Source organism: Adiantum capillus-veneris, chromosome 2 (assembly GCF_014529385.1).
Source record: "Adiantum capillus-veneris isolate H3 chromosome 2, ASM1452938v2, whole genome shotgun sequence".
Taxonomy (NCBI): Eukaryota; Viridiplantae; Streptophyta; class Polypodiopsida; order Polypodiales; family Pteridaceae; genus Adiantum; species Adiantum capillus-veneris.
The window spans coordinates 121,800,369-121,822,444 of record NC_140932.1 but is presented as its reverse complement, the minus strand read 5'-3'; the positions used below and the strand labels follow the sequence as shown (position 1 = coordinate 121,822,444).

The following is a 22,076-nucleotide window of genomic DNA, read 5'->3' as shown; positions in this document are numbered from 1 at the left end:
AAGACCCTCGGCGGAACAACCTAGCGTTTTCAGCCATCAAGAACAGCCTTGCGTTTTCAGCATTCGCAGATCAGCCCAAGCGTTTTGCAACTTGCAGATCAGCGCAGCGTTTGTAGATTCATAGCAGTTTGTCTAGCGTTTTTGCAGCAACAGCCCTAGCGTTTTTGCAACTTGCAGATCCCTTAGCGTTTTGCAGATTCTCTGCGACAGAACACCCGTATGCATTAACGTTTTGCATTTTCAGCAGTTAGCATCCGTACCGCAGCCCCCAAACCTCGCAGAGCTCACCTTTCTGTAACAGATCCTCGCCGCATGGTCATCAGCACAAGCGTTTATAGATTCAGCCCGCTATTTGCAGATTTCAGCATCTGCGTTTTCAGTGCATCGTCGTCGCGTCGTCATCACCGCCGTCGTCATCGACATAGAGTCAGAATTCAGAAGATACAAAATTTGTAGATTTCAGCCCCTTAGCGTTTTCAGCTTTCAATCCGTCTCGTCGCCATCCTCATCATCGTCGATATTGTCGGCAAGTCCATTGCATTGTAGAGATTTGTGCAATCAATAGTAGACCGTTCTAGCTATAGAGAGTCGGGCCTTTGGAGGAGGGTTTGACAACATTCTGGTGTCGTATTCTTCTCTCTCTATCTCTCAGTCTCAGCACCTTCATTCAGGAACCCTTGAGCACAGTTCGGAGCACTCACCTTGAGCAAAGTTCAACATTCACATCCGCTGCACCTTACATTGGTATCAAAGCTTTGACAGTGTTTTTGTATCACTCAAGGAAAAAAGCAACCTTGGTGTGAGCGCAAGGCCGCCAAGGAGTGCGGCCGCGAAAAAAAGAAGAGCTCAGGTAAGAGAAGATCCTTCTCTAACACAGATTGCAAGCTAAAGAAAGACCTTAAGAACCTCAAGGACTCAAGGACTCAAGAACCCAAGAACCTCAAGACGCCAAAGTCCCTCGTGAACTTAAGAACCCAAGATCTCAGTGTATGGTCATCACCCGAAGCGGAATGGATACTTTGCATGAAGGTGATGAGCATGAGGGTGGCGACGAAGAATTTTTCTCACCAGGAGGTTTTTCCGACCCTCCCTCTTCCCCATCTAGGCCACGGTTTACACCAAATCCGATGGAGGCTTTGGTCAAGTCGATAATGGACATGATGCTACAACAAGAGGCGCAACGCGCCACCTTTGATTGTGAGCGCGAGCAAGCGCGCTTGGCGGCCGAAGAAAGATGGTTAGCCTTGGAGCGTGAGTGTGGGCAAGCGCGCTTGGCGGCCGAAGAGAAAAGGGTAGCCTTGGAGCGTGAGTGTGAGCAAGCGCGCTTGATGGACGAAGAAAGAAAGGCAGCTATTGAACTTGAGCGTGAGCAAACATGCGAAGCCCATCAAGCGGCGGCCGAAGACAGACGAGCGGCCTTGGAGTTTGAGCGTGAGGCGCAGAGAGACCAACGCATGCAAGAGTTGGTCCTACAGGTACTTACCTCGAAACCTGAGCCGGTCAGAGATGTTGGTGGTTCTTCTAGTGGCGCAAGCCGAGATTCTAACTCCAACAACCCTGTCACAAAGAAGATCACGTTCAGTAAGTATGACGGTAAGATGGATGCTAGTGTTATTCATTCTTGGTTGCATTAATTTAATGCTTATTTTGCGACAACTAAGAAGACAGGAAATAGCAAGGTTTTGACGGCAACCATGTACCTTGCCGGTGATGCCATTAATTGGTACCATGCATGGCAAGAGGCACAGCTGGCCGCGCACCTAGAAGAAGCCGACAAAGACGCACCCCCGTCCTTCAATTGGGCCGACTTCCAAGACAAGCTCAAGGCGCGGTTTATGCGACCATAGTACCTAGCAGGGTTGAAAGACGATTGACGCAGTCTTAAGCAAAATGGTTTTCCAGCTATGTTTTTCTCTAATCGTGTTTCGTAGCTTGGAACCCAATTACGCAAATCGAATGATGAGCGAAAGGAGACTCTCATTTTCGGGTTGGACGACTATATCAGGTTTGATGTTGAAGTCCTCGACCCCGTAGATCTCAACAAGGTGATAGCGATTGCTCTCGCATAGGAGATGAAGCACAATAAGGGAAAGCCGAAGGAGAACAAGACTTCTCAAAGTACCTCTCAGACTCCTCAGAATCCTCAGAACGGTAAGAATGGTAACTCCTCTAACCAATCTTCCTCTAGTCTCTCAGAAAAGAACTCTCCAAATGAACCAAAGGGTAAAGCAAACACAATTGCTAAACCTAAGCTCACTCCATATAAAAAGGCAGAACAAGGAATTTTTAGGAGGATACATCATGTTAGAAGAACAAAGCATTTATTCTAAGGAAGGTCGATGTTATCATTGTCACATCAAGGGTCACATAAAAAGAACATGTCCTAAGATTGAATCTAACGAACCTAAAGAACTCACAGAACCCACATCCTCTGTTAATGCCATCAATGAGCACACTAGTGTGACCCAAGTTTCTCATGATCCTCCCATTGATGAGTCTCTCATTAAGTGTTATGGTCATGTGAAGGGTCAACGCTTTGTCATATTGTTTGATCCAGGCAGTATGTATGATGTGATTAGTGACTCTTGTCGAAAGATCCCGCTTGGAGGTTGGCAAGACATCTCCTTTCGAGGTGTCGGGCTTCGCACTCTCTTATCACGCAAGAGCGCCTTGATGTGTTATTCACGGTTCAACAAGTGTCCTTCCGCAGGAAATTTGTAGTATCTCCTCTCTCAGGATGTGATATGCTTTTAGGCATTGGATGGTTTCGTGAGCATAACTCTCTCATTGATTGGGTAGCTAATACTTTCACTTTCAATGCCAAAAGTGACTATCCCATTGTCATTTGTGGGGAGGAAGTTGTTCATTCTTCATCTCTCATTTCTAATGTGCAAGCGAAGATTGAAAAGAATCAAGAGAAGCAGAATCTTTCAGTCTTGTCTTCTCCAAAGCATAACACGTGTTTTGCATGATAAAGATGTGATTATTCACAATGATGATGATTTGCATGATACAGATGTGATTATTCACAAGGATGCTGTTTTGCAGGATAAAGATGTGATTGTTCACAAGGATGATGGTTTAGTTAATGCTTTTTCTAGTGAAGCTAACCTCATTGCAGATCCCATCAATCATGAAGAACCGGTCTTGGCTCTCGAGTTGAGATCTAAGGAACCCCCACAGGAAGTATTGTGTATGCGTATGATTAGTCAGTACGCATTGTTCGAGTGTTCCATTCGTGACGTTTCCTGTATTTTAGTCACCGTCTTTATGTGATCCCTCTTCATAGGCATTCCATATTGTACGATGAACACGATTCACTCATGAATAACACGGATGTATGCGGATTACTCATGAAAAGATGAAATGTTTGCATTCAAAGAATTCACATTCCATGTCTCTTCCTTGGCATGACACAGTATCCGAAAGAGCACAAGAAGGATTGAGCATCAAGCATCGGCATTTCCATTATGATTTGCCACAGTTGATAGATTTAGATTGGAAAGACAAGTTTCCACTCCAATTTTTGCGTGTGTTTGATGAACGATTTGGCACTTCATCACTTTGTTCATCTACGTTGCATGCACAATCTTTTCGAAAGACTAGAATTTTTCGAGTCACTTTACATGGGTATGTTTATGTTTTTGTGTTGGAAGTGGTTTCAGGAATTTTCTTCCTCGGAGATTCTTGAAGAAGGTAGATGCATGACTATAGACGAAGTTGAAGCATTGAAGGAGCCACAAATGACTGTGTCCTTTCGGCGCGGCCCAAAGAAGTAAGCGTTGCAGACCTTTATCAAGTTCAAGTATCGCATGACCCACACATCAGAGTGGGCCGGTGAAGAGTCCTTTCCAGGATTCCAGACGCTGTTGGCGATCTTCCTCGACGACATATAGTTGGGTACCAGTACCTCACTTTAAAAAGGAGGGGATGTCACGTGCACATCTAACCCTATGTGTACGTGGACAAGCTACTTCATGACAAGGGTTCAGTTAGCTTAGGAAGTGTTCTTTTTTGAGTCTGTTCGTAGACCGTGCATGTCCAGACACTTAGAGTAGATGCATATGGAGGTTGAATTCCCAAATTCACCTCACGTCTCACGTCGAAATACTCTACTGTGCATGTCCAGGCACTTAGAGTAGATGCATATCCTCTGGTTGCACACAACTTGATCATCAGATTACCATCAGAACCCATCAAGAGCCTATTCTAGCCAGTTTTCACTTATTATTATTGATTGTTGGGAAACTCGGTAGGGCAATTCTGGTAAGTCACTATCTAAGAAACCTAGGGCTAGCACTTTCTGGTAGAAGAGGCAGCAGATACCAAGTGTTTGGCAGTGCACCTACTCAGCAAGATCCTCGGCGGAACAACCTAGCGTTTTTAGCTAGCAAGAACAGCCTGGCGTTTTCAGCATTTGAAGATCAGCCCAAGCGTTTTGCAACTTGCAGATCAGCCCAGCGTTTGCAGATTCACAGCAGTTTGTCTAGCGTTTTTGCAGCAATAGCCCTAGCGTTTTTGCAACTTGCAGATCCCTTAGCGTTTTGCAGATTCTCCGCGACAGAACACCCGTATGCATCATCGTTTTGCATTTTCAGCAGTTAGCATCCGTACCACAGCCCCCAAACCTCGCAGATCTCACCTTTCTGTAGCAGATCCTTGCCGCACGGTCAGATCAGCAAGCGTTTGCAGATTCAGCCCGCTATTCGCAGATTTCAGCATCTGCGTTTTCAGTGCATCGTCGTCACGTTGTCATCACTGCCGTCGTCACGGACATAGAGTCAAAATTCAGAAGATACAAGATTTGCAGATTTCAGCCCTTAGCGTTTTCAGTTTTCAGCCCGTCTCGTCGCTGTCCTCATCGTCGTCTACCTCGTCGGCAAGTCCATTGCATTGTAGAGTTTTGTTCAATCAATAGTAGACCGCTCTAGCCATAGAGAGTGGGGCCTTTGGAGGAGGGTTTGACAACATTTTGGTGTCGTATTCTTCTCTCTCTATCTCTCAGTCTCAGCACCTTCATTCACAGTGTTTCCCACTTTGTTGTGATCATTTGCACTTTCTCATTAAAGGAACGGAAGGCTCTCCCTTCCGTAATTAAAAGGAACCCTTGAGTACAGTTCGGAGCACTCATCTTGAGCAAAGTTCAACATTCACATCCGTTGCACCTTACACTTTGGTTATGAAGTCCTGTAAATAGGACTTTAGCTTCATTTTTTGAGACATTTTGTGTGATCACCACACTTGGACTCTAGGCCCTTGGCAGCTCTACTTGCACACTCGACTGTGTTACGTGATGACTCGCCGGTCTCCTTGAGTGGCTCGCTCTTCGGGGAGAGTACCTGTAGGATCAACTCTTTCATGCGTTGGTCCTTGGTCCCGTTGCGCCTCTCGCTCTATCTCCATAGCCGTCCGCTTTTCTTCGGCTGCTATGCGTTGAGCCTCGCGTGCTTGCTCATGCTCGAGCTCCATAGTTGCCCTCTTTTCTTCAGGCGCTATGCGTTGAGCTTCGCATATCATAATTAGCGACTTGACAAAGTCTCCATAGGATTTGGTGCAATCCGTGGCATAGATGGGGATGGAGGATTTGGAAACCGTCCTCCTGGTGTAGGGACTTTTTCTTCTCCAATTCCACTCTCATCACCATCACGCAAAGTATTCATTCCGCTTCTAGTGATGACCATGCACTGAGTACTTGGGTACTTGGGTTCTTGGTACTTGGTACTGCTTGCAATCTGCGTTTAAGAAGGCTTTTCTCTTACTAAGCTCAACTCCGGTGCGGCTTTGTACTCACACCAAGGTTGCTATTTACCACCTCACGTGGATTGGCCTGTCGCAATGTGCAAGGTCCGCTCTGTGAATGAGTGGAAAAGAGGAACGAGGGGAGGCTGGACAAGCCCTTCTTTTCTAGGTTATCTGTCGCTCTTCAAAACACACATTAAGGGATCGACACGTCCAAGTGGTCTTGGGTTACGTGCGATCATAGACAAGCAAAAAAAATAATGTGGTTCTTTATGACCCTTTTTTTTGAGTGATGATACCGAACACTACCAAAGAGTTTTGATACCAATGTTATGTGCATCGGAAGTGATTTATGGTGTATGCTCAGGATGAGTGCTCCGTGTGTACTCAAGGTTCCTTTTTTGAAGGGGAGAGAGAGCTCCCCTTTACTTCATGAGAGTTGTGCAGTAGACTAAAACAAGAGACTGAAAACTGTGAGAGAGAGAGAGAGAGAGAGAGAGAGAGAGAGAGATAAGACCGCCACCAACTGGGGTCCCAAACCCCCCTCCAAGGGCCCCCCTCTCTATTGCTAGAGAGGTATTTGCTTTAGATTGCACAAATGCTGGTACAATGGTACTGAATGCCGGAATGCTGATGGTAATTGTGATAGTTGCTGGGGTACTGCGAGGCTAAAGGTTGAAAACTGAAAACGCTACCGGTGCTTAACGGAGATCTGCAATTGGCTGGCGATCACGGCTGAAATCTGCAATGTTGATCTGCTGGTTTTGTTGGTGATGCTAAAAGCCTAAAACGCTGATGGGCTGAAATGGAAATGCTAAGGATTATGGCTGAAAATGCTGAACCTAGAATTTAAAATGCCCAAATGTTACTTTTATTAAGTGACTTGATAAGAGGTGGTTCACACGCGGTAAGATGAGGTTCACATGCAGTGAAATGCTTATGCTTGATAATGGGCTGTGCAATTAGAGGGTATGCAACTACTTTAAAGTGCTTGGACATGCACGTCCTGCGTACAGGCTCACAAGGGTGCCAGAACACTTCCTAGGCTGTCCTAAACCCTAGAAGTAGGAGTACAACTTGTCTACATGCACATAGGGTTAGATGTGCACGTGACATCCCAAAAGCACTTTCACTTCCAAAATTAGATATTGCATTAAAAAATCTACTATTTTTGGAACATTCCATCGAGTCTAGAGAGAGAAAATTAAAACGAGGGAGCCTTGCTCCTTGCGGCAACGAAAGAGAGAGCATCCTTGCTCTGATACCAATAGAGGGAGAGAGAGAAATGAAATGAAATGAAATGTTATATTAACGTCTTCAAAAGGCCATAATGACCTATGAGACCAGAAAGTTACAAAGTGGTGGATCTGATACAGAGTCAGAGTAACAAAATAACCTAACAACAGTACAAAACAAAGATATATACTATGGGGTCCTAAGTTGATCGATGTGAGCCAAGCAAAAAACTAAGCAAAAAAATGGGCGGCTTGTTGGGATAGCTGAATCACAAGAGATCTAGCATCGGTCGTTGGCGAATCTCATCAATTTCCTCTATGGTTAGTAGTCTGACCGGGCGTCGTGCATGCCTGGCCAGCGTGCTCCGAATTTTTTGTCGTAGCCTCCGTCGATGCTGTGTAGTTCTTCGCAGTCGCGGGCGCCTGGATTTCCCCAGTTCAATCGCTCGGTCAATCAGTGTGCCTCTGGTGAGAGACGAGGGGGAGCTCTGCTGTGGGAGTGGCTCTTGCGGCTGTCCCGTGTCTGCTCTGAAGAAGTCTGTGATCCGTCTTTGAGACTGGCTAGCCTCGCCATTCATCAGGCTATCTCTGTGTCTGCACAGCTCGAGCAAGAACAAACCCAGAGAGAGAGAGAGAGAGAGAGAGAGAGAGAGAGAGAGAGAGAGAGAGAGATATTAACGTCTACAAAAGGCCAAAATGACCTATGAGGCCAGCAAGTTACAAACTGGTGAATTTGATACAATGTCTGTGTGCTTAAAGAAAGGCTAAAAAACTAAACTGAGTGCTGTAGTGAAAGAGGGATGGAAGTGGGGGTCTCTAGCCAATACAGTGATACAAAATGAGGGCTGGTGACCTGGAATATATCTCATGAAATGCAAAATAATGAGGGATACAACATCATTAGCTACTAAGAAGGGATAGTCCTCTAGCTCAGAGTAAATCCAGCATCGGTCGGTGTTGGATCTCCTCTATGTCCTCTATGATCAAGGCCTTGATTGGGTATCGTGCATGTTGCGCTAAAATAATCCGAATCCTCCTCTGTAATCGTGGACGCCTGGATCTCCCTAGGTCCGTCGCACGGTCAATCAGTGTGCCTTAAGTGGAGTTAGGATCCAAACTGTGTTGCAGTACCTGTCTGTCTAGCTGTCTAGTGATTACGATTGGCCTGAAATAGTCTGTAACTTGCCGCTAAGTTTGTCTCTCTGATCGCCTCAACAAGCAGTCTCTATGTCTCCTGAAATTGCTTGAATTCCTAGGCAGCAAAGGCATGAAATATGATAGCATAAGAAGCATGATTGCTTGAGCTACTTTCAGCCGCACATGAAAAGGCTATGGTTGCGATTTCCAATAAACAAACTTATCCATGATCTTGTTAGAGATCCAAGACAGCAATTGATTGACATTAACGTCTACACCCACTGGATAGCCAAGGTGCCTAAACACAGTATGTTCGTGCAACTGATTGACATTAACGTCTGCACAAACACAGAATGTTTGTGCACCACATGTCCCTACCACCGCTCCCGGGAATTATTGCACCATCATGGTTAATCACACATTGGCTAGGTTATATGCATCAATTCGTGAGCAGGAGTTGAGTAGATGGGCAGAGAGAGAGGGCATACGGGCATCAAGGCAGGAAGGGTTCAGGAGAGGTTTCTCCAACAGACCCAAACATCCCTGAACTCTGTATCACATAACTCTGGAAAGTGGTTCAGAACTCTCTCTGAATAAGCAATGGAATCGTATCTTATAGTATGCGGAGCAATGATATATGTAATGTAACTTTGTCTCTGGCTCCCTATAGCATACACAACATATCCTCAGCTGGAACCCCTCTATATATGTCAGTCTCAATCTCAAGTTGATGTGAGGATGTAAGTATTTGGCCAATAGCACGCCGCACCCCATACGATAAATGTGTATCCATATAAATGGGCCTGACTACAAAGCTATCTACCGTGAGTTGGAGAAGATGTTCTCTATAAAAAGCCATCTTTGTGCCCAACTCTTGAGTAGGCTCTATCCAAGTCCTCCTGGTGTCCAGTTGAATCAAGTCCTGGCGAATGAGTCTAGTAATGTCTGCTCGTGTCACAAGGAGAGAGGGAGCCTCAAAGAGTACTGGAAGGAATGTACTGGAACGGGGAACGGAGACCTGAAAACGGCCATTCCCTGTTACTATGCCAAGAAGTCATCTGTCCATACCAGCAAGCCATAATGCCAACTGCCGGGAAGACTCGAGAGCAAACCAGGCGTATGTGTTTTTGGGAAGGTCCCACAAGCTATGTATGTAAGAGACTGATCTAGTAAGTGCCTCAATCACCATCGGAGGGGCAGCTAGCTCTGCTCTAATAAGCTCAGGTGGTATTGAAGCCTTGGCTCTAATCATCCGGGAAATCATAGATACCAAAGGCCTCTCCATGCATCTCCATCAGTGCTGCCAGCTCTGCCGTGACAAACAACTGAGGGTCCCCAAATCTGCACCCCATACTGAGCTTCTGCCGTTGGCTGCTGGCTGCTGGCTGCACAATGTTGAAACTGCCGCAGCCGTCACCCCTCTCCATCGCTAGGCCCACTCCTGCTGCTGCCTTGAATGTGCCCGTTTGCGGACCCCCATCTCCCCTCTCCCCTCCTCTCTTCCTCTTTCCTTTTATTGCTGTTGTTTTTTCCTGGTTGCTTTGGTTGAGTTCTCCTGGTTTGGTGTGTGTGTGTGTGTGTGTTGTTGTGTGTAGGGGTGTATGTGCCTTCGTGTGAAGCTTTCTCTTCCCGTCTTTTGTTTGATTTTGCTTTTGATCGAGTGTGTGTGTGAATGGTTTGATTTGTATGGGAGTGTGCATGCCTGGATGTATTGTCCTTTTTTGCTTTCTTTTTGTTTTTCCCTGTTTTCTTTGCTTCTCTAGGCCAATCTAGGATATTCCTAGATTGGCCTAGAGGCTCGTACTCAAAGTGACCCTTCAATTTGAAGTCTCACTTACAAGTGCTTGCGGATTGACAGTGTTACACAGTGTGGCATCGTGCATATTTGATGCCATGCTAGTCTGATAGGTGCATGACTTGAGGCACGAGTCCTATTTATCCTAGGCTACTTGCTGACACGTGGCTTGCAAGTCTTACATCTAGGCTCACGAGGGTGCCAAACCAAGATCCCTGAGGCTTTCATGGACTACCTTGGCTTTGGGTCCCAACTACATGTACCACCTGCTTAAGTTGCTCAAAAATTCATTTCCCCAACTTGTAGCTTCCAGTAGGGGGTACCCAGCTGTAAAAAATGAGAAAATCTCCCCTTAAAAGAGAATATTCGTTTTGAGCGCAGAGAGCGTGAGAGCAGGTCGTGTAGGAGCAGATGGCAGAAGCAGTGCAGCGACGGCAGAAGCTAATGGCCATGCTCTGTAGCAGAAGGGTCGAGTGCACGTCGCTAGCATTAGGCAGCTGCATGTTTCGACAGAGCTCTTTTTTTATGTGCATGGCGTTGCTTTTTTCTAATCCACATGGCGCTGTCTGGGAAGCAGCTTCGCTTGTATGCTCGAGTGGTTACGGGAGAAGTCCTGATCCTAATACAGGCGTAGGAGTTGGAGTCTGTCCTCTGACTTTTGTAATTGACGGTAAAAGAGAAGTGAGTGGCAAGGTTGGGGTGGGAAGAATCTTGAAGAATCTTTGAATAAATTGAATAAACCAACGCGCTGCCAGTAGGTGCCATAAAGCTGATGATAGTAATGACAGAAAAACCAGGATATACAATTTAGCATCCGTCCTTCTGTTTCTTTGGCTCATCAAGCACACCACTCATTTCATGAACAAGCTCCTCTGTCCTCATTGATCATGAGAGAGGAATTTATTGATTATAGAGGCATGCAAAGAATGTCTCTTTGGCAAGCTATCAATTATGAAGTTAAAGGCATCATGTAAGTTTGTGTTGTATGGATTACTAAAGAGGCCTGCAAAGAATGTGATGTTCTGATTCTTAGGGGACTTCCTCTTGATAATATGAAAAGCAATAACGGTAGAAGGTTGAAGCAATTCAAATTATGTGACATGGGTGTCTTTTATTTTTTTATTGAAAAAACACAATCCTGGCACCTATAAAATAAAATCTTGAGTTTCTTCTCAAGATTCATTTGACACATCCCCCACAACCACGAGCCCCTGTCTCCTCCTTTCCATGCCCGTCCTCCTATGCCTGCCGAGCACTGCTCTACCTCGCCTGACGCTGTTGCATTATTTTCTCTGCCGAGTGCCTCTCTACGTGGCAACAGTCCTCGACCAGCGCACACTGCACATCAGCAGTGTCTCCCTGCTTTTGTGTGAGTGTTTCCCCAACATCCCCTGACTGTCCCTGTAAGGCCACAGGCTGTGAAGACCTGCAACACCTGCAGACCGCTATGCGGGAGGCTCTATGCAGACTCCAGTTCAGCGCCATGCAGACTCATCAAAAAGCCTTCGCTTTAATTCACCTCCTTTCTTAGTTGACTAGAAGGAGTATCTATTCTTTTGGACGTATTTTCTTTTTTAAAATTGGCGCAACATACTTGAGAACTCTGATCCTTGATGTTAATAGACTTTTTCTGACCTGGGTGATGTAGGAGCAACTAAGGTATGAGATGGAGTTGGAGATTAAAAGGCTAGGACGATTATCCTTAATTGATCTGGCAAATACAATTGGAGTAGACCTTTTCTATTGTGAAAAACAAGCAGAGTCAATCATATCCGCTTGTCCTAATCTGATGCTGGTTCAAGGGGAGATTATCTCGACAAGCTATTGGGATGCAGTGGCAGAAGAGATAAATGAAAGCTTACAGGAAACAGGTCAAGTATCCTTAGCTGAACTTGCTGCACGACTAAGTGTTGGTTCAGACACTTTAACAGCAATGCTCGGGCCAAGAATGGGAAATCTGGTAAGATTTTCTTGTGGATAACAGTCTTTGCCTTTTCATAAGGATGAAACCTGGGAGTTGAGCTTTGTGTGGGTTTGTGCTCGGTGTGAGTGTGAGTGTGTGTGTGTGTGTGTGAGAGAGAGAGAGAGAGAGAGAGAGAGAGAGAGAGAGAGAGAGAGAGAGAGAGAGAGAGAGAGAGAGAGAGAAAGAAGAAAGAAAGAAAGAAAGAAAGATTTTTAACGTCTATTTCAGGCCGAAATCGGCCTATGAGACAAATCAAATGTACATGGTGTGTATGTCATCCGTCTATCGGAAAGACAAATGAAACAAAATTGATACAAAACTGAACTGAATGTAGGTAGTGGAGTATCTGAGGAGGGATGGAGCTCTATCTCTAGGGGTATATACATGTTTGTATGCTCAAGGTAGTACAATCATGAGAATGCATCAAGCTATCTAGCTCCATCCTGTACTAATGGGGGGATGTAAGATGTGGTACATGGGTGGGTCTGGTGCCAAGGCTACCCGGATGAAAGCTGTCGGGTCGGCCCTCATCCGAGCCACTCGCTCCTCAGTGGCACGGCGCTCCCGGGCTCGGATCTCCTCGATCTGTCGGTGGTGGGAGCTTGCGCCCCTGTAGCGTGTGACTCGCGGTCGTCGTCTAGCTCGGTTCACCTCCGCCTGTGGGAGTGTCACTCCCCTCTGAGTGTCTGGTGAGGGGGGGGCGGAAATCCTCTGAAAGAAGTCTGTGAGCTGCGACTGTCTCCCCTCTGTCTGTGTAGCTGTGTGTGGCTGTAGTAGTGTGTCTCGATGTCTCTGTATCTCTAGTAAGAAACGTCCGAGCTGTCTCTGATCTCGAGATTCCATGATCTCTCGGAGAGTGGGCTGTCCTCTGAATAAGGCCTCATACCTGCCTCTGATCTCAGTGTATGCTCTGCATCTACATACAAAATGCTCCTCACTCTCCACCTCCTCTGTGCAGGCTCTGCAGATTCGCTCCTCCCTGGGAACACCAGTATGTCTCCCGATCTCAATCTCTAACCTGTGTGAAGCCACTCTCAGCTGACCAATCGCCACCCGTGAGCTATGTGGCATATATGTGTCCATGTAGCGTGGTCTCTGTATGAACCCCCCAGACAATATGGTGAGAAACTGGTCTCTGTAATCTGACATCCTCGTCCCCAAGCTAGGTGCCTCCCAGACTCTCCTAGTGTATAGCTGCCACAGATCCTGTCTCAATACCAAGTTCCTCTCACTGTGAGAGAGGTGAACATATGGTGAGTGGGGGTCGTACTGGAATGGTGGTAGGCTCTCCATGTCAAGACCGTGTCCCTCAAACCATGCTCTGACCTATGAGTACCATGCTCTCTCATGCCCATTCTCTGATAGCTGTATAGCTGCCTCAAATGCTCTACGGGTAAGTCTGTCAGGAGGTAGCTCTCTCATCCTCTGAATGAAGCAAACTGTCTGGAATAGTGCCTCTACAACCATAGGTGGTGTGGCGAGCTCGGCTCTAATAATGTCATGTGGCACTGTCTTCTTGCTGCGGAGCAAGCGTGAGATCATATATACCTGTGGTCTCTCAAGCTGTGTCCACTGGTCAGCTGTCAATCCTTGTGCCCATACTGCCGCCGAGTACATCAAGGCCGGGGTGACTAAGGTGTCGAAAAGCCACCCCTTCGTGCGGGGCTCCTGAAAGTGTGCCTGGTGGCACCTCCGCTCTAGCATGGCCAGAGCTGCATATCCTCGGGTGAGCCTGTCAACAGCAGCCTGCCTCATAGTGAAGGGTCCTGGTAGGCTGGTGAATGTGATGCCAAGGTAGACATAGGAGGTGACTACATCAACCTGTCCTCCTGCTGCTGTGAAGGTGGCGGCGCTCCTCACTGCACTGGATGTGTGAAAGATCATAACCTTGGTTTTGCCAAGGTTCACAGTCAACCCCCTGTGTGTGCTGAATTCGTCCAAGGCCTCAAGATGGCGTTGCAAGCCCTCGGGTGACTCTGAAATCAACACAATATCATCAGCATATAACATGATGTGGACCGGAGTACCTGCCAAGTCGCTCCCCTCTCCCCCTGCTCGCAGTATGTAGTCGGAGATCTCGTCGATGTATAGCCCAAAGAGTGTCGGGGAGAGTGGGCATCCTTGCTTAACACCAATGGTGCTAGCAATGGTCTCTGAAAAACCGCCTGGGCAACGAACCCGACCCGTCACCCTCTCATAGAGAGCATATATGGCCCAAATCATCTCTGTTGGTACCCCAATGCTGTGAAGGCGCTGGAAGAGTCTCTCGCGTGGGACTGTGTCAAAGGCCTTGCGGAAGTCCACAAAGCAGCAGTAAAGCCTCTTCTTCTGTGCCTTTGCCCCATCAATGAGGCAGCGCAGAACGAAGATGTGGTCAATGGTGGAGAAAGCTCGTCTGAAACCTGCCTGGCCTGGAGCTCGTAAACCCTCGATCTCTGCGTAGCAGCTGAGCTGTGCCTCAAGTACTGCTCCATATAGTTTGGCCATCGTGTGGCCAATCATGATAGTCCTGTAGTTCCCTGGGTCCAGGGTGTCGCCAGATTTGTGGATAGGCACTATGGTGTGTTGTGTCCACTCCTCTGGGAAGCCCTCCCCTATAGCCCGGTTGAAGACATGTGCAATCAACGGGGCTATAGTGGAGGCCGCATAAATGATGTGCTCACTCTGTAATCCAGTATGGTTAGCTGATCGTCCGTGCTGCATGTGGCGTATGGCCCTCTCTACCATCTCTGCTGTAAAGAAGGAGGAGCACGTGGGGCGTGGCTCGTGTGGTTGTGGGATAGGAGGCTGCCCTGGCACTTCATAAAGTTGCTCTGCATAATCATGCCATATCTGTGGATCCTCAATAGCTGTAGTCGGACGTGGCTCGCGTAGGGTGCGCCATGCCGTCGCGCTATCCATGCTCATGAATAGGCGGTATAGCTCAAGCTCCTGTGCCTCTTCGAATGCTCGCCGCTTTTGGCGTGTCAGCGTCTTCATATGCCGTCTGGCCTCTCTCTCTGTGATCTCTCCTAAGGCTCGCCGTGCACGGAGGCGTCGGTATAGCTCTCTGCACTCATCATCATACCAGCGGTTCTGAGGCATAGTCCCGGGGGGGGGAGTGCGTCCTGTGTGAGTGGTGTGTGGAAAAGAGCTAATAGCTGAAGTGTGGAGAACGGAAGAGATATGTGATGTGAGAACTGAGAGTGGTGTGGATGGGTGGAGGAGGCATAGGCCATGTTCGACCTTGGCCGAGTAAATAGAGGCTAGCTCATGTGTGAAATGGATGGTGGTGTGTGGAGTGTGTGTTGTGGAGCTGTGTGGGATGGTATCTCCGGTGATGGAGAAAGAGAGGTATGTGTGGTCGGCTCCGATGGGTATGGGTGGAATGGTGAAGGATGTGATAAGGTGTGTAGCCTCCTTGGGTCCCAGAATATAGTCGACTGTACTCCCCCCTCCTTCTGCAACTCCATGCGGCATACAAGTCAGGCCCCCTGAGGTGGGCCACTGGACCATCCCGTTATAAATAACGAGACGGTGCTGGGAGCCAAGTCGAAGTAGATGTCGTCCGTAGGCTGTGACTGGAGCTCTGTCTGCTGTATCTCTCATAGTAGCCTCCTCATCTAGAGTGTGTAGTGTCTCTGGGTCCTCATGGTCATATGCCTCACACTGCTCACTGCGCGTACGAGCATTGAAGTCTCGCATAAGGAAGACTTCACCCAGTGTGGAGTACTCCATAATCTCCTCCGTGAGGCATGCGTACGGTGACTCCTGCTCAATAGGGGCGAATCTGGAGCCTGTGGGAGCAAAGTAGCAAAGGGCAATGTAGACGATCCTGTCTCGTGAGAGCTCGAGGCGGATCCACATGTAGCGGGCCTGTGGGTCCCGGGCAACAATCTGTAGTCTGCTGTGAAGCCCCTGTCTAAAGAGTATGGCCACTCCTCCTGAGCCGCGAGTGGTGTGCTGGCGCATACATCCTCGATGTAGAGACTCCCACTGGAATCCATGTATCCGTGGTAACCCTCTCTCCGGGCTCTCGTGTGTCTGTGTAAGTAGAATGATGTCTCGACCTCTCATCACCTCCTCAAGTCTCTCTGGGTGTGTCCATAGGTCTCCATTGCAATTCCAAACCGTGACATGAATCTCCTCGTGTGTCCCACAGGCCGCGAGTCCCTATGCGATGGTCTTGCCATCAATGATAACCCTACCATCTCGATATACTGCCTTCTTCCCTTCTTTGCGGGCTTGGTGGACTCGAGGCATGCACGCGCGATGGTGATCTTGTTGCATCTTTGTGAGGTCATCATCAAGATAAATCGGGGGGCCTTCTATCCCTCTCAAGATGACCCTCTTTCGGAGGAAGGAAGTTCGAGACTCCTCGGAGGCGAATTGGAGGATGAGAGCTCTTTTCTTTGGATCTTTGCCGGCTCTCCAAACTTTGGAGAAAGGGATCTCTTCGTCCTTGTATCCCACTTTCTTGCATAAAGCTTTCCCATCGCTTTCGGGTGTAGACCCTTCTTCTTCTTTGATGCCGGTCACTCGCACATTGAGACGGCGGGCTTGTCGCATCTTCTCCTCTTCGATGGTTGTGTGTACGATGAGTACCTCATCTTTTTGGGCTTCCTCTCTTGCTACCTTCTTGATGTTCTTTTTGACCACTTCGACCCATCCTTCTTTGGTGGCCTCTAATTTGTCCTCAATGCTTGCGGTGAGGGCTTTGGTGATCTCCTCCTTGAGGGCTTCCTTAGCCTCCCCTTTAATCTCCCCTTCCTCGGGGGTGAGGGATGTGATGGAAGCATGAAGGAGATCGATTTGTGCCTTCATCTCTTCTTGCTCTTTCCTCCATCTCTCCCTCTCCTTCTCGTTCTCCCGTTCCCTTCTCTCCTTCTCCTCTTTGAGATTTTGGATTTCCGCTCTCATGTCCTCCTTCTCTTCGTTCCATAGCTTGATGAAGGTGGCTTTCTCCTCCTTCCATATCTCTCTCTCCATCCGCCATTCTTTCATGTCCTTCTCCAATTCTGCAAGCCTCTTGTTCGTGAGCATGAAGGACGTTGTCTTCGTTGTCGGTGTCGGCGTCTTGATGATGGGGGAAGACATGGTTGTCTTCGTAGCTACCCTCTCTTCATATTGTGAAGAAGAGGGGAGAAGGGGAAGAGAACACTCAGCGTGTGTGTATGTGTGTATGTGTGTAGTGGGTGTGTGGGTATGTATCCGTGTGTGTGTGGGTGTGTGGGTATGTATCCGTGGGGTGTGTGTTCAGTGGATGGGCTGGTCGTTTTGGCGTGCAGGGAGCAGCGCACAGGGGGGGGGGGGCAGCGCGCAGGAGGGAGCAGCGCACAGGGGTGGGGTAGCGCGCAGGAGGGAGCAACAGGGGTGGGGCAGCGCGCAGGAGAGAGAGAGAGAGAGAGAGAGAGAGAGAGAGAGAGAGAGAGAGAGAGAGAGAGAGAGAGAGAGAGAGAGAGAGAGAAATGAAATGAAATGTTATATTAACGTCTTCAAAAGGCCAAAGTGACCTATGAGACGAGAAAGTTACAATGTGTTGGATCTGATACAAAGTCAGAGTAACAAACTAACTAACAACATAACAAAACAAAACAAAAAATACTATGGGATCCTAGATTGGTCGTTGTGAACTAAGCAAAAGGGGCAGCTTGCTGGGATAGCTAAATCACAGGAGATCTAGCATCGGGCGCTGGCGGATCTCATCAATCTCCTCCATGGTCAGTAGTCTGATTGGGCGTCGCGCATGCCTGGCCAGAGTGCTCCGAACCTTCTGATGAAGCCTCCGTCGATGCTGTGTAAAACCTCCGCAATTGTGGGCGCCTGGATTTCCCCAGCTCACTCGCTGGGTCGATCAGTGTGCCTCTGGTGTGAGACGAAAGTGAGCTCTGCTGTGGTAGTAGCTCCTGTGGCTGTCCAGTGTCTGCTCTAAAGAAATCTGTGATCCGTCTCTGAGACTGGCTGGCCTCTCCACTCATCAGGCTATCTCTGTGTCTGCGCAACTCGAGCAAGAACAAACCCAAGCATCTCTAATCCTCATATCCCATGACTCTGGAGAGTGGCCCAAAACCCTCTCCGAACAAGCAATGGAAGCGGCCTTGTATCTCGTAGTAGACGGGGCAGCGGCAGGAGAGAGAGAGAGAGAGAGAGAGAGAGAGAGAGAGAGAGAGAGAGAGAGAGAGAGAGAGAGAGAGAGAGAGAGATAGAGATGAAATGATATATTAACGTCTTCAAGAAGCCAAAATGACCTACGAGACCAAACCGTTACAAACTGGTGAATCTGATACCATGTCTGGGTACAAAAAAGAGATGCTAAAATGAAATGAAACTAGGAGTGCAACTAGCTGGAACAGTGTGGGGTATTTGTGGTCACTGATACAATGGGTGCCCAGTACAAGAGGGTGATATAATGGGTCATGAGTCTATCCTCATCTGTGCTTTTGATGTCGAGATAGTATGGCTCGAATCCTCTGCTGCCGTCTATTAGAGGCTGAAGTCGGCCTATGAGACAAATCAAATATACATGTGTGCGCCCTCCATCTATCGAGAAAGTACAAATTAACAAAATGTAGGTTATCAGTTAGACCTCTACCAGCGCAATACTGTTTTTTCTACGATCTGCAACATCACTCTTTGGACCATATGGAAGGCTTGCTATGCTCACATTCTTGGCTCACAGTCTTCTCTTACATCCACCACTTTTGACAGCCATTTTGGACTGAGCTGCTACATACTCTTCGCAGCCAGTAGGATACTTCATGCCAGTGGAGAGGCATAGATGCTTCTCTTTTCACACATGGGGCACGACCTTCAATTCGTTTCAGTTCGGACCATGGTCACATCACATGTCATTATGCACCTCCCTAGTGGTTCATTCTACATTCCTCATACAGGCCACCATGATATCTACATAGCCCTCACAGCGTTATCCCTCTTTTGTACATCCTCTAGGTGATAGGCCATTGAGCATCTCGAGAGGTCTCTTTTGTACACAGTATATAGCCTTTTTTCGTGCCAAAGAAAAAAAACAAGATGTGGTTCTGTGGTAAGGGGGGAGGGGGTGATCTGTGGGAGGCTAGGATACAAGATACATCGTATATGAGGAGGTTGGGGGGGGGGGAGGGTCTATCACTAGGGGGTATTGGTGCACATCTATATGCTCAGGGAAGTACAATCGTGAAGTGCATCAAGATAACTAGCTCCATCCTTGTCAAATTGGGGGTGTAATACCTGGTACATGGGTGGGTGTGGTGTAAGGGCTGCGCGTATGATGGCAGCTAGGTCTGCCATCATTTGAGCAAATCTCTCCTACGCTCCCTAGTGGTGGCAAGTGTGGATCTCTTGGATTTGTTTGTTCGTACAGCCAACGCAATTTGCAAGTGTTCGTACAGCTGCCACGTGTCAATGCAAAACGCGGAGAAATTGGTACATCCAGCTACGTCATCCTTTTTAAGTTTCCGGGGGGGGGGGGGGGGGGTTCCTAATATCAAGGCCCTGTCAGCAGACTTTATAAGTTGGATAGACTCCAGTTTTCTCCTTTTATTAAAGTAGGGTCCTCGACGGGCAGTCACAGGTTGGAATTCCTTCAGTTTCTCTCTTGTCTTCTAGGTTTTAGTCCCCTCGGTCGAAATTTGCAAAACACAATCATGTTAGGCTATGACGCGAAGGTCTCACTCATATGTCCTAGCATGATGCAGATGACTTCAGGTGCAAATACTATACAAAGAATTCCGGCTTTGACAAAGAGATTGGCATGGACCACCTTCCTAGGGAGAGTGAATGTGGGACGGGCCAAATGAACGCATTGGACCGATGCGTCTATGACCTCGATGTAGAAACCCTAACCCTAAAACTTGTCGCACCTAGCCACCTGCCCTACCCGTTTCGTATATCCCAGCCTTGCCCCGTCACTCCCTTGCCATGCCCTACCCACCACTCACTTGCCCATTGCGTTAGTCCCCGACCTGTCCCTTCTTCCTTGCCCTGCTCCATCACAACCCGTGTCAACACTCCCCCACTATCCTTCATTCACCGAGGGCTGAGAGGTGAGGAGGGGAAGGTTAAGGTTTTGGCCAAAGGCTTATCCACATCGGCTCCCTCTCAAGTCCTATGGCACCTTTAATGGTTATTCTTGAAGATCTTCAATGTAAGATGGGTGTTTGGATCAATATCCTCTTTCAAAGAGGGGCTGTCAGTTGCTTAATAGGATGCTCCTACGCTTGAGTCAACATCCAATAGTGGCTCTCGTGCACTCTAGCTGGTTTAGATGAAGGCAAAGTGGAGGACATCATCTTGCTAGGCAAAGACACTTTCATTGCTATTTTCTCTTCAAAGGAACTTGCCTCTCGAGTCGTCAGCCGCACTCCTCTCGTCCTCAAAGACAGACTAGTGTTCTTGCACCCGTGGTTTGAGGATTTTACACTAGCTGCTTTTGAAGACAGATGTTAGGTTCAGAAGTATCTAGTAATAATATCTATCCCAAAGCGGCTTGCACAATTTTGGTTGCCAAAGATGTTGAGGCAGATGGTTTGTGTCTTTGGCATACCATTTATTCGTTCAATGCACCTTGAGATATCTGTGCCATCTATAAAGGTGGCTACTACCCCTTCCAGTCTTTTAGATACCATCACTTTTGAGTGGAAAAGGGTGTTGCACTCGCAGAGGATTGTGGTTAAGGGTAGACCTAACCGGTCCCTTAGATGCCATGAGATGGGGCAGTTGGTGAGGGACTGTGCTAGAGGGCGACAACAGAGACAAACTGGCTGGAGGAGGAGACAACCCTCACAACCACAATAGACACCGCAGAGCTGTGCACAATTGTGGACCCGTGGAGAGTCAGCAGCAGCAGAGTGCTCAGCAACAACATAGTGTCGAGCAAACATAGAGACGGAGACAAGAGGCAGGTAGGTAGACAGGTACATGCCCAGCCTATCCCTGTCTACAGAAGGGTAGTGAGATAGAGGTTGGCAGAGGCAAAGCAGCCCCTTGACAGACCTCCAGAGGAGAGGTTACCAGACCAAGATCGGGAGGAGGCACTAAGGTAGTTGGACAGAGAGGTTGAGGACGATTAGCACAATTGATGGCAGTTCAGGAGCAGCCCGAACTGCCATAGATAGGACAGTCCAACAGACTTTGGATCTTTTGGAGATTCAGTCGCAGGTGCCCCTCATAGTAGGCACTGTTCATGGAAAGCAGGAGAGTGAGTCCTCGTAGTTTGTAGAGGATTTCTACTATATAGCAGGCTTCGCATCTCTTGTAGATGTCCCGCTTTTTGCGATCTTGCCAACTCGGTTTTTTTGTGGTTGGTCCATGAAGATCTCCAGGTGTTTCTTTCAGGAGGGGCTTGCTATGTGTTAACATGCTTTTCCTGCGGTTGTCAGGAACACGCCACATTTTTCTTGGTCGAGAGAGAGCTCCCATGGTTAGATTTAGAGTGCAAGTTTTACATGATGACTCTTTTTGGACAAGGGAGGCTGTCCATGATACCATACAGGAGTAGACAATGGTTGAAGAAAATTACTTTATGGAGATAAGACAACTTGCAGATTTGTTTGAGAGTTAGTTTAGAGAGGCCAAAGGAAAGTTGGTTTGATCAAAGAGATGTGCATCTTGGTACCTTCCCTTGGCTTTTGAGGTGGACAGCGAGTGGGTCCCCTTGCCTCTCTTACAATTTGGTTGTGCTGTAGATCCGCTTCCTTTTTTCGGGTACATCATTAGGAAATGTTAGAGTGGATGCGGATGATTTTGGAGGCACGGCCTAGGGGTTTCATAGTCCCTTGGCTTTTGTGAGCTTTGAACTCAATACCTCTTATTCAAGAGGGAAATGGCATAACCAATCTACCACACTTGGGTGATGGAAAGGTTATACCATTTTCCTCCTTTTATTACCACACACACACACACACACACACACACACACACACACACACACACACACACACATCCACACCCACACCCACATCCGTGAAAAGGGGAGAGAGAGAGAGAGAGAGAGAGAGAGAGAGAGAGAGAGAGAGAACGTGTCACAAACAAGAGTGCATAGCAGTATCAGATATACTCGGATAAATAAATGAATAAATAAATAAATCTAATATATATATATATGTATATGTGTGTGTGTGTGTATATATATATACATACATACATATATTATATATATATATATATATATACATATACACAAGCGGAAGGAGTATATTAAGATGATTTCGACATACAAAGTATGGAC

The 22,076-nt window shown here is 47.6% G+C and overlaps 1 protein-coding gene across 8 annotated transcripts in view; it reads left to right on the top strand.

The window, feature by feature from the left end:
* The window catches only part of LOC147463503 (E3 UFM1-protein ligase-like protein), a 139,352-nt gene that overhangs the window by 1,551 nt on the left and 115,725 nt on the right, over window positions 1–22,076 (top strand). For 7 of the 8 annotated variants that reach the window (XM_086489352.1, XM_086489332.1, XM_086489369.1 and 4 more), the window contains exon 2: window positions 11,555–11,866. The exons of the other annotated variant lie outside the window; for it this stretch is intronic. In XM_086489352.1, coding sequence (XP_086345478.1) covers window positions 11,555–11,866 — 312 coding nt within the window. The remainder of the gene's footprint in view (window positions 1–11,554; window positions 11,867–22,076) is intronic. 8 annotated transcript variants of the gene reach the window in all.